This window comes from Netta rufina (assembly GCF_964035555.1).
Source record: "Netta rufina genome assembly, chromosome: 3".
Classification (NCBI taxonomy): Eukaryota; Metazoa; Chordata; class Aves; order Anseriformes; family Anatidae; genus Netta; species Netta rufina.
In genome coordinates, this window is record NC_140125.1 from 9,686,394 (window position 1) to 9,698,433 (window position 12,040).

Sequence of the window (12,040 nt, forward strand, 5' to 3'; positions counted from 1 at the left end):
TCTGTCTTTGCAAGTGGAGAGAGAAGTAATTGAATGTGCGTGACACAGGTGAAAGGTAGCAACTGAAGATATTTTTACAGTACAGCACTTACTCAATTACTTTCTTTTACGCAAGTCAAACATTCAAATTTCAAACGATACTGACAGTAACTTTGAAGTCTTAATTTCCATTCCAGCCCACAAAAAAAACATGTTAGGTTAGGTCTGCGTATTTGGTGATAACATATTTTATAGTATGCCTCATATATACATTTGTCGCCAAATATTATTATTCTTTATGATCCACCATCCTTTAGGAATAATTTGAAAGCAATGCAGGGTGATGTACACTTCAGACTTGCAACTCATACCAGGAGCAGTCTTTGCTATTGAAATACTCGAAGAGACATTACATCTCAGAACAGTCATTTAATCAAACTGAGCACTTAGAATACTACTCAAATATTTATCTAGAAAAAAAAAATGAATGCTATTTTACACAGCTGATGTTGTAGCATAGGCACTAAAAAATCCCCTGCTGCCTGCAGATTGCTATCATTTCAAAATGTCTTTAAGTACAAGTGGAGACTAAACACACTGAGAAGTTTTATAGGAACTTCAAAACAACTTTATTTCTCATGAAGAACTATTTTTTTTCTCTCGTAAGAAGTCCATCTATTTTTGCCAGATCTCCAAGTGAAACTGTTGCAGAACCTCTCTGGGCAGGTTTTGCCTAAGAATGAAAAACAAGAGAAAAAAAATCAGTGCTTTTTTAAAACAAACAAAAAAAAGTTATTTCACAAAAACCCTTTAAAATACCAGCCATTTCAAAATGTACCTTCAAAGAGAAAATTGTTTGGCTTCACATTACCTGTGATTCATGGAATTTCCAGCCAATCATGTAGAAGATCTGAAATGTTGCAGGTACTGTGCCATCGCTATTTCCATACATTTCTGCCAGAACAGGAAGGGAGAAAATGGGAAGGTGTACAGAACATCAGTTTTAAGAAACAATCAGTTCCCAAAACATCAGAACCAAGTGTGACATATTCATCATAGTGACCCTCAGTGAAAGATTTGGGACAATAAAAATATCCCTTACTGGTGTATCAATATAGTTCAGATCCTGTCATTATAATTAAGGTTAAAAATACCTGTACTAAAATAGTATTTTTTTCTATTCCAAAATGGTTTTATTTTACATAGAGGTCGGAGAAAAGACATGGAAAATACATTCTAAAAGTCATTTCAGGTGAACTCACCTATTAAATACTTACCTCGGTATATTGCTGCAGCTGCCAGCATCGTATCCCTGTGAAGCAGAGGTTTTCTGTTCCAAGAGCAATTACTCTCTCCCATACCTAAAAATATGTTTCAGCTTTAAGGAAAAGAAGATACAGCATATATCATGAGTTAAGTGTCATGCACTAATGGCAGGTTTTTATTACCCCAGAGTAAGTACAGAATCCTCTGAATCTCACTGTAAGAGTACAACCTACAGCAGTGAAGTTTCTTACCTGTACAGATCCAAGCCTCTTAATGCCCATGCTTTGCAATTTACTGTTTGTATTGCTAGGAATGATTTCAGATTATTACCTTCCAGCCAGAGTGTTCAAGCATTTAGATTTTCTAATATTTTTTTTTACCCACCAAGTACGAAGTGTTTGTTCAGACACAACTCGTATTTTTATCATCAAAACTAAATACCCCCAGAAGATTTTTAATAAGAAATAATCATAAACCTAATCTTAGATAATTCTCCTTAATCACTTACTGTATCTGAATGCTTCTGCAGGGAATTAAAGTTCTATTTTCATTAAGGTATTGACTCTACACAACAGCAGATGACCTGAAATAAGAAGATGCCCTGAATTGCTCCATGAGTAACTACTGACTGCATACCAACAACTACTTTGCAATTCATGACAAATGAACACCAACTCAATTGTTAAGCACCACTTTTTTGTGTGTATTTTCCTCATAATCTAGTGTGAGGGTCTATTCTCACTCCAAAGCGGTGTCCTGAACATCCTGTTACTTAGGCAGGCTCACAGGGAAAAAAAAAAGTCATTAAAAGTCATTATGTTGGATATATGCTTCTGTCTTCCTCTCAGGGCTTTTCAGCAGATTACACTGAGGAGGCTTACAAAGAACAAGAGAAAAAGAGCAACAGAAAATTTACAGAAGGCCACAAGTACAAATTTTTTACTTTTGCTTCCCAAAAAAAGTCTGCTGATGGGCTTACGTTTCTGACTCACAGGAAAAAAAAGTAATGCTTTCACTATTACAGTACATTTTATTTGAAGTTAATAAACATGCTGAAACTCTTTTGCATTGGTATTGCTGATACAGAAAATGTTTATATTTCCAAAGTATATACTTGCCTTGCAAGTCTTCCATTATCTCAAACAACCCTGGGTAGTTTACTTGAATTTCATCAGTATCCTGAAATAATTCAGAATCTTAATTGTAGAGCATATCAACTTAAAAACAAAGCACTATGTCAACTTTCAAAGCCTGCTACTTCTGTTCAAGCAGAACCATGTATGTCTCAGAAAAATATACTCCCTCAACACTGCTGAAGAACTTTGTCTAGTAGCTCAAATGCAATCAAGTTTTAATTGAAGTGCCATTATTTTCTCTTTTTAGAAGAAACAGCAAGAGTGTTTTTTCAAGTAGGTCTAACATTCTGCGACACATCTCTCTACAACGACCATGCAAATTCTACTGGGCCACTAGCCAAAGATACTTTTCTGTGGGTTTTAAAAATCACAGTACAGCCAAGAACAGATTTAGTTCAGGCTATTTCAGAAACTTACTTAACAAAGTGCACTACATGCAGAAATAAGGAAGTACCACGTTAGTAATGTACTCTTGGAAGTAGCATTTCTTATACACCAGTTCTGATGTTCCACGTTGTTCTGATTTTTATTTATTTTTTTAATAATTACCACAGTCAGAGTGTTAAAGCCAGTTCTTGACAGGAGATGTCCTAAATCTGATACAGCAGTGAACGGTGATACATGAGGAGAAAAACCCCCTTCTCTCTCTAATTCTGCTAGCTGCAAAGAGCAGCGAAGTTCATAGAGAGTGTCTCCCCCAAACATCGAACCAATAAATACTCCATCTGGCTTAAGAACTTGGTGAATCTACAACAGAAGAAAAATTATATTATTTCTTTTATTTTTATTAATATTGCGCAACTAAGACATTCTTAGCTTTTTTTTTTTTTTTTTTTTTTTTTTTATGAACTTAGAAGTCATCATTGTAGTATCTTTAACAGATTTTTATTATTGACTATTCCACTAGGCAAGTTGCACCACCAAAGCTTTTGGTAACATTGCAAGATATATGATCTGTTCTCAGAAGAGACTATTTGTTCTTCAGAAAGAGAATCACTGGAAATTACATTCACAACTAGGAAACACAAAATACACTATTTCAGATTTTCAATTTTTCAAATTTCCAGATAAAATAATGTATTTCTTTCCAAGCTTGGTTTATTATTATTTATTTAAAACAAATACTGTGGGCATTATAATTCTTATTTTTACTATTCCATAATAGGGTACTCCTATTTGTATGAACATGTGATAGGATATGGTATGTTTGAAATAAAGGAAAAAACGCCAAACTGGAAAAGATGTTCTTCACTCCTGTGCCAAAGCCAGGAGATTTAAAAAAAAAATAAATTCATCTGCAAAAAGGAGCTTAGGTAACCCCAAAATCAGAGTTTTTTCAATAACGTTTGTGGTTTTTCCTACAAATATTTGCTTCACATAAGAATCAGAAAGCTTTTATCTGGTTAGAGTTGTAATTCAAAAAGATAGCTGAGGCAAATATTGAACACAAATTCCATAAACCAGGTTTGGACTAGTTTGATTTAGAAAACATTTAGAAAGCTATTAAGTGCGACTGACAATGAAATCAGTAACACTGACTTAGTTTACGTTAGTTACCATGATCTCAGCTGTTAAAACTATAAAATATTATACAAATGTGTTGTTTTGTAGTTATTTGTCCTAAATTGCTTTGAGACAATAAATTAATAGAAGTATCAACTGGTACTCCTCAAACTGCCAGAAATACTCCAAAAAATACCCAACTAATGAGCTATTCATGTGCTTTTTTTTTTTTTTTTTAAAGAACAAGAAATATATAGAGCTCTGAATGGAAGTAACGGTAAGTGTTGTTTTTTATTTGAAAATAGTTGCACTAAAAACCAGTTTCTTACCTCTCTAAAAGCCTTAGGAAGGTCATTCACCCAGTGTAAACTGAAATACCAGAAAGAATTGCAGAATAAATAAAGTTTGGGGAAAGGCAAAATAATGTATATGCTAAGTATGTTTCAAAAGTCAAATCAACAAACAAGTTTTTAAGCTGCAGAAGTTTGGAAACACTGGCTAAAAATGTAGAGAAAAATCAAAAAAAGAGAAGGTATGTGTGCCTTGAGGGAAATAAATGTTAAGAACCATCAGGTCACCACGTTTTCATACTGTATGGTCACATTGACCATGCAAACACATTTCATACAGCACAACTTACATCTTCATCTAAAAAAAAAAAAAAAAAAAAAAAAAAAAAAGGTGTCAATAAACGATTAACACATACCTCAAGCTGCTAACAACAAGATCAAATGTATCTTCTTTGAAAGGAAGGAATTCCTCATCAGCTACAACGTTGATCGTAGGTACTTCAGATTCTACAGCATTTTTCTAACGTTGGGTTATAATAAAAACATCATCAGAAATGTATTCCTTCTGCTTTTCGGCATTATGGAATTAAATACATTAACACTCAGAAAGCCACTTACAAAAACATTCTCTGCCATATCAACTTGAACAAGCTTTTCAACAATTTCCTGAAATAAAATAAGAAACTCTGTCATCCATTTGAGTTGTTTTATAAATTGACAATAGTTATTTTTGAACACTTGCATGTATAAGAAATTTCTAACAATTAAACTTTTCATAAAGTTGAAGGTATTTTTCTCCCCTAGCAAGATACTTACTGATTGCTGCATGGGAGAATAGTCAAGGTAGAAGTAATAACAACCTTGAGGTTCAGTCAGATATAAACCACGGAACAGCAGACAGTGAAGTACATTTACACATTGCATGGTTTATGAAGGATAAACTGTTCTCCATTTACAAATCTCCATACTGATAGTTCTTGTTCAAAGTGTGTGCAACAAAGACCAACCGAAAAATATGCATCTACCAGCTGAGGACTGAAGGTTAACTACTCCACAACAGTAGCTTCCCTTGCACTATTATTTGTCTAATCTGAAAATCTAGAGTGCAAGTCTTATGAGGAGAGGCTGAGGGAGCTGGGGGTGTTTAGCCTGAAGAGAAGGAGGCTCAGGGGAAGCCTTATTGTACTTTACAGTTACCTTAAACGTGTTTGCAACGAGGTAGGGATTGGGCTCTTCTTCCAAGCATCAAGTAAGGTGAGGGGAAACGGCCTCAAGTTGCGCCGGGGGAGGCGTGGGTTAGATAGTAGGAGAAATTTCCTTACTGGAGGGGTTGTGTGGCATTGGAACAGGCTACCTAGGGAAGCGGTCGAGCCACCATCCCTGGAGGTCTTCAAGAAATGTGTAGATGTGGAACTCAGTAGCATAGTTTAGCGGTGGACTTGTCAGTACTAGGTTAAAACATAGAATATCCCAAGTTGGAAGGGTCCCATAAGGATTATCAAGTCCAACTCCTGGCACCGCACAGGTCTACCCGAAAGTTTAGACCATGTGGCTAAGTGCACAGTTCCATTGCTTCTTAAATTCAGGCAGGCTTGGTGCCGTGACTGCTTCCCTGGGGAGCCTGTTCCAGGGTGCAACCACCCTCTCAGGGAAGAGCCTCTTCCTGATGTCCAGCCGAAACTTCCCCTGCCTCAGCTTGACACCGTTCCCGCGGGTCCCATCACTGGCGATTACAGAGAACAGGTCACCTGCCTCTCCCTGCCCCTCGTGAGGAAGCTGTAGGCCGCGATGAGGTCCCCCCTCAGCCTCCTCTTCTCCAGGCTGAACGGGCCCAGTGCCCTCAGCCGCTCCTCACACGGCTTCCCCTCTGGGCCCTTCACCATCCTGGTTGCCCTCCTCTGGACACTCTCCAACAGTTTCATGTCCTTTTTATACTGTGGTGCCCAGAGCTGCACACAGTACTCGAGGTGAGGCCGCACCAGCGCAGAGTACAGCGGGACAATCACCTCCCTTGACCTACTAGCGATGCCATGCTTGATGCACCCCAGGACACGGTTGGCCCTCCTGGCTGCCAGGGCACACTGCTGGCTCATATTCAACTTGCTGTCAACCACAACCCCCAGATCCCTCTCTGTGGGGCTGCTCTCCCCTGTTTCATCACCCAGTCTGTACGTATGGCCAGGGTTGCCCCGTCCCAGGTGCAGGACCCGGCACTTGCTCTTGTTAAACTTCACGTGGTTGGTGATCGCCCAGCTCTCCAATCTGTCCAGATCTCTCTGCAGGAGAGGCTGCACTAGTTGATTTCAGAGGGCTTTTCCAACCTGGATGCCTCTATGATTAAGAGTCTGTCAAAAGCACACCTTTGGACTGTAGATACATGTACGAGGTAATAAATAAAGGAATTTCCTCGTTAGCATTCAGAGGGTTATTTTATCTTACAACAGCGCCCTAATAGAAAACAGACGGGTGAACACGCGCTTATTTTAGACATTTTGAAGCAGGACACGCCAGTACCTTGGTTAAATGCTGCGCTATGTAACCTCTTCCAGAGCCCAGGTCCAAGGCGAGAGGGAAGGTCCTGGGGGACAGGCGGGACACGCTTTAACGCCGCGCTCCCCGCAGCCCCGCTCCGAGCACGCCCCCAGCCGCCGGGCAGCGAGACCCACCTGGGGATGTCCAGCAGCCTGTCGGCCACCCTGCCGCCGACCTGTGGGGACAGCCGGCTGTGGGTCAGCGCCTCCGGGGGCACGGTGCCACGATCCCCATCCCCATTCCCATCCCCACCTCCTCCCGCAGGTACTCGCACTGCGCCCGCTGCGCCTGCACCGCCGCCCAGTTCTTCTGCTTCCGCTTCAGCCGCCGGTCGAAGGGGCTCAGCACGCCCGGAGGGGTAGCAGCAGAGGGAGAGGAGGAGGAGAAGGAGGAGGAGGAGGCAGCAGCGGCGGCCGGCTGCACCCACAGCCGGCGGCACCCCCCGCCCCACCTCACAACCCCCAGCCGCCACAGAGAGCCCGCCGCCGCCATGATGCGCGCCGCGCACCCGCCTCCTCCTCCTCCCCCGCCCCGCCCCTCCCCGAGCATGCGCCCCGCCGCCATTTTGCGGCATTGGCTGCGAGCGGGCTGAGCCGCCGCGGCCGCCGTAGCCGTGGGGGCAGCGAGGGGTGCGCTGAGGTGAGGTGCTGCCGGCCGGTGCGGGCCGTTTAACGGCTGTAACGGTCCTCTCCGGGTTTTAACGGTCGTTACCGGGCGGTGGGCGTGGGGTAGCGGTAGGGTCTGTTGTCCGGGGGGCGGTCTGAGCTCGCTGTGGGTCCTTCTCGCACCGCCGCGTCCAGGGCTTGAGAGCGCATGGCTTAAGGAAGCGTTTTAGGTCGAGGTTACAAACTTGACTTTATTCTTTATCTTTTTTGCGGCTGTGCATCTACAATTATACTTGTTCTTTCGCATTCCAGTTATCCAAGCCTTGATTGACATCCAAAATGGCATCCCAAAAAGAAATCCTGAGCGATGAGCGGTTCAGCCGTGTCACCAGGGATCCCAGGTTCTGGGAGATGCCAGAAAAAGATCGCAAAATCAAGATCGACAAGCGCTTCCGATCAATGTTCCACGACAAGAGGTTCAAGCTCAAGTGTGCAGTGGATAAAAGAGGGCGCCCTGTTAACTATACCTCTGTGGAGAACCTGAAGAAGTTTTATGCCCTGTCAGAGTCTGACTCTGAACTTTCAGAAGGTGATAGTGAAGTATGCGCAGAGAAGAAGAAAAAGAAGAAAAAAGCTAAGCCGAAAGAAGTAGATTGTGTAAAACCACTTGCTGATGGTCACCCTAAGAAAGAGAGTAAGCTAACCAAACAAGGGGCTGACCAAACGGGTGAAGTAGTGTCAAAACTGAATGATCAAAGTGAGGGGCAGAAAGTTGCATCGAGGACCAAGTTGAAAAAGGACTCTAAGATAAGTGTAATGGAAATTGATCGGTGTCAGGGAAACAAGGACCTCTCGCCCCCCGGGGAAAACAAGCGAATAAATGAATCAGGGGGAAGATTAGTTTCGGTTCAAAACAAGCAAAAGCCTTTGCAGCCAAGTAGTGCTAAATCAGATAAAGCTCCTAGGAAGGATCATTCCCTAGGAGGAAAAACAAAAGAATCGGGTAAGTTGTTAAAGTAACAGGTACATTCACCTATATTTATGTGTGTGTTGTTGCAGTTGTTTTATCCATATAATATTTTTTTCCCCACAATATCAGCCATAAAATAACTGACTCAGGTTGCTGAAGAATCAGAGTGTCCTTCTGTAACATCGTGGACAATGTTGTCCTTTCCTTTGATGGAGCTGAAATAGTTTGTTAGGATAGTTAGAAAAGTAAAGCGTATAGTTGTGTGTACATTTGTGTATTTGCCAAAATGAACGTTGAATATAAGGTCTGATGCCATGAGAACTTAATATCAGCAGTTAAGTGAAAGCATAAGAAGAGCAGCATAAGCCATGAGTAGAAGAGGGAATTAGAGAGAACAGGTGACTTGAACAACTGTTTATACTATCTCTGTGCGTATAGCCTGCATTATTAAAACCCAACTTTTAATCTGTTTATTTTGTATATAATTAAAATAAAATAACAATATTCTTATTAGTTTGCTAATACAGCTGTAGGACTGAAGAGCAATAAATTAGACAAACTGAAGAGGCAATACTGATGATTTGTTGTTTGTACTTCCATGATACAACTTGTTCTTGTGTTATGTACTAAAAGAGGTTTTGTAACTCCTTACTAAGTAAACCTTTGTTTTTTCCTCTTTGTAAAAGATCATATGTAGTTGAAGCATAAAAATAGGTATTGTTTATGTTCTAGGGACTGTGCGCAGAGACACCTATGATGAAAGTGATGTCAGTGAAAGCCAATTAGAGGAAGAAACTTCTGAGAGAGAAAACTCTGAGTGTGCAGAAACAGAAGAAGAGGAGTCAGAAGATGATGGGGAAACAGGCGAGGATGAGGAGTCAGAAGACGATGGGGAAACGGGCGAAGAAGATAGCGATTCAGAAGACGATGAAAGTGATATGGGGCCTGATCTAGCTAGAGGTATAGGGAACATTGAAACAAGCTCGGAGGATGAAGGGGATTTAGATGACCTATTTCCAAAGGAGCCTGAGATTGAGCATTCATGGGGTGAGCTGGATAAAGATGCCCCTCGTGGAGAGGAGGTAAAACTACATCTGCATGTGGAAATTTGCTATGTGATTACGTCAAAGGTGTATGTTGTTATGTGTTGGTTGTGGATCCTCATCTATATAACTTTGTGAAAGTATTTTTCATAGTGTTTTTTCAGCATTTCTCATTACAAAATGCAAGCCATCATGAAATTGGCTGAGAATGAGAGACCTTGGGCATTCTCTCCTGTGTTCCTCTGCATCTAAGCAGAGGCTTATCTATGAAAATGTTATCTGCAAATGAAAGAACAGTGGAATTGAGCTTTTTAAGAAATTCTGGAGTTTTAATAATACTGCTGACGTTGATTACTTATTTGTTTCCACTTTTCTAATTTGATTTTTTTTTTAATTCATGCTTGACGAAGTTAACTTACTAGACAATGAAACAGGACTTTAAAACTGAACACAATTATTGTATACGAAATCATAGTAGTGTGGTGATTTTGTAGCACTGATATTTACTGCTGTTGTGACTAACCATGTGATGATAACTCAATCCTAAGTGCTGATGTTACAAATGCAGTCCTAATTTTGTGGTTGGTGCAGTCCAGTGCACCAGTTGGTGATTTACCATTTGTTAACCATTTGTGTCTTTTTATCTGCTCTGTTGATTGCTGTTTCTGGCTTTTGCTAGTTTAAGAGATACTGAGCCTTGGGGAAAATACTACTTCTATGTTTTCTGCAGTTTGTTGCTGACTTAATTTTATTTATTTATTTTTTTTTTTTAAAGAAAGTTGCTAGAGGATTGTGTATTCCACAAAGCAGACGGGAATTAAACTTACAAATTTTGTCCTTTTTTTTTTTTTTTTTTTCTCCCATTCAGATTACGAGCAGACTGGCAGTTTGTAACATGGATTGGGATAGGCTGAAGGCTAAGGATTTGCTGGCTTTATTTAATTCTTTTGTACCCAAAGGAGGAACTATACTTCATGTTAAGGTAAGACCTGATTTCTAAAAGAGGTGACTTTTACTGGAAAGAGGGGGGAGAAGTCTGCAAAGAGAGAGAGTTCCGTGGAAGAACCAAAAGAGAAATTAACTCTAAGTGCAATTTTGCTGAGCTCAGTGGTGGAATTCTCCAAGTCCTGTAGACTACATCTCTGTGGCTAGTCTGTTTTTCACTAACCAATGGGGTAGATAACTCAATCTTAAAGCTGGCAGTTTCCAAGTGTTTTACAGTCCCTGTTGCTATTTCAGAGGTCATCAATTTTGAGTTGTTATAAACTGGTTAAATTCTGATAGTTAAGTCCTATTTTTCCATTTTTAGTATTTGCATCCAGCAGAAGTTTTTTGAGAAGCGTTATTACTGCAATCCTTTTTGAAATGGGCCGCATTGTCAGGGCTTCTGTTCTTCATCTGTCTGAAAGCATTCTCATTTTTAAACCTGTTTATTCCACAGTCTTTTCTGTAAGTTAACAGTAAGAGGGTGTTAAACTGTGGAATTGATGGCTTTATTTTTCTTCTGCTAAAACCAGTGAACTCTAAAAGGCTTGGTGAGATTGTTTTCTTAATTGGTATATGCTATGCTGCTGCAGTTAAAATTTATTTTTCTGTTGTATTTGTAGATTTATCCTTCAGAGTTTGGAAAAGAGAGATTGAAAGAGGAAGAACAACAAGGACCTGCAGAACTATTAGATCTTCCAGAGAATACCACAGAAAAAGACGGGTATTAACTTAGTCTTCAAATGAGAGATAGAAGCCTTAATTCCTAGTGAAAAGCCTGGTCAGCTGCTTTTTGCAGATTTTCATTTGTGGGAGTCTCCTGTGGACAAATTTATTTTACACCTTTTTTTGAGAGAGATTTTAGGATTTTAGACCTGACTCTTGTTCGCTGTCAATGCGTTGAATAGATGCATTATTATAAAACTTGAGAAAATTTTCATATTGATAAGTGACTTGAAAATTTTTATTGCGTAGCTTGTTGCAGTAATAAATGGAATGAATGTGTGGAGAGCTTAAGATGTTTTTCTCAGCAAATTGCCTTTCATACAACAAACTCCATTTGTTTACTGTCAAAACTTTTATCTGCGTAACCAACAGGGACCATAACTTAGGCCAAGAATTCCCAGGTTGAGACTTCCTGCATGCCACCTGCAGCAGCCATGGCTTACTAGGCTGAGCTCATCAGGCCTACCGTTGTCCAGGCTTCTTCAGGCATGTCTCTTTTTGTTTTGTTCCGCTCCTCTCTTTTCTGCTTGAAAGTCTTGTCTGTATGGAACTGGAGAGGTTTTGGTTTAATATTTCTCCAGATTTTCCAGATGTTTGGCAACCTGTGTGGAGCCCGTTTTGTATAATATATCCCACTGGACTGCCCTATATTTGGAAAATTTGGATGCTTCTAAAACAGTGTAAATTTCTTTGCGGAAAGTCTCTGGTGCATCAGGGAATTGTATAATGAACTTAAAGCGTGTGCTGAAGTCAGCTTCACCCTGTGCTTCAAGGTGCACCGTAAAATATTGGGTTTACTGCTCAGTGGGCTCCAGATATTCAAATATAATGAATGGAAATCCAGATATCTCAGACACCTCTGTGATACCTCTGCACATACCCTTTACAGTCACAGGCCAGGACCTCAGCCCTGTGATCTGTCTCCATTTTTCCACCAATTCATCTACTTGTAAGCCGCTCTTTTACTCTTTTTAACTTTTGATTCATCTTCTGTGATGACAGCACC

The 12,040-nt window shown here is 40.5% G+C and overlaps 2 protein-coding genes across 4 annotated transcripts in view; one reads left to right on the top strand and one right to left on the bottom strand.

Moving 5' to 3' along the window:
* Positions 1–573: 573 nt before the first annotated feature.
* On the bottom strand, positions 574–6,875 carry NDUFAF5 (NADH:ubiquinone oxidoreductase complex assembly factor 5). Of its 2 annotated transcripts, XM_084285287.1 has the most exons (10): positions 6,841–6,875; positions 6,689–6,752; positions 4,793–4,840; positions 4,591–4,694; positions 4,214–4,253; positions 2,931–3,128; positions 2,364–2,424; positions 1,257–1,340; positions 851–933; positions 574–712 (listed from the first exon to the last, which is right to left on the bottom strand). In XM_084285287.1, the coding sequence occupies exons 3-10, from the start codon at positions 4,808–4,810 to the stop codon at positions 626–628; spliced, it is 675 nt and encodes a 224-aa protein (XP_084141413.1). In that variant the 5' UTR covers positions 4,811–4,840; positions 6,689–6,752; positions 6,841–6,875; the 3' UTR covers positions 574–625. The 2 variants fall into 2 exon arrangements, with proteins under 2 accessions (XP_084141413.1, XP_084141414.1); XM_084285288.1 differs by lacking the exons at positions 4,214–4,253; positions 4,793–4,840; positions 6,689–6,752; positions 6,841–6,875 and having other exon boundaries at positions 4,591–4,617.
* Positions 6,876–7,263: 388 nt separating this feature from the next.
* Positions 7,264–12,040, top strand: part of ESF1 (ESF1 nucleolar pre-rRNA processing protein homolog) — a 30,967-nt gene continuing 26,190 nt past the window's right edge. Inside the window, exons 1-5 of one of the 2 annotated variants that reach the window (XM_084285216.1) lie at positions 7,264–7,345; positions 7,624–8,314; positions 9,014–9,363; positions 10,193–10,306; positions 10,932–11,032. In XM_084285216.1, coding sequence (XP_084141342.1) covers positions 7,651–8,314; positions 9,014–9,363; positions 10,193–10,306; positions 10,932–11,032 — 1,229 coding nt within the window. In that variant the 5' untranslated portion in view covers positions 7,264–7,345; positions 7,624–7,650. The other variant, XM_084285217.1, reaches the window with a different exon arrangement.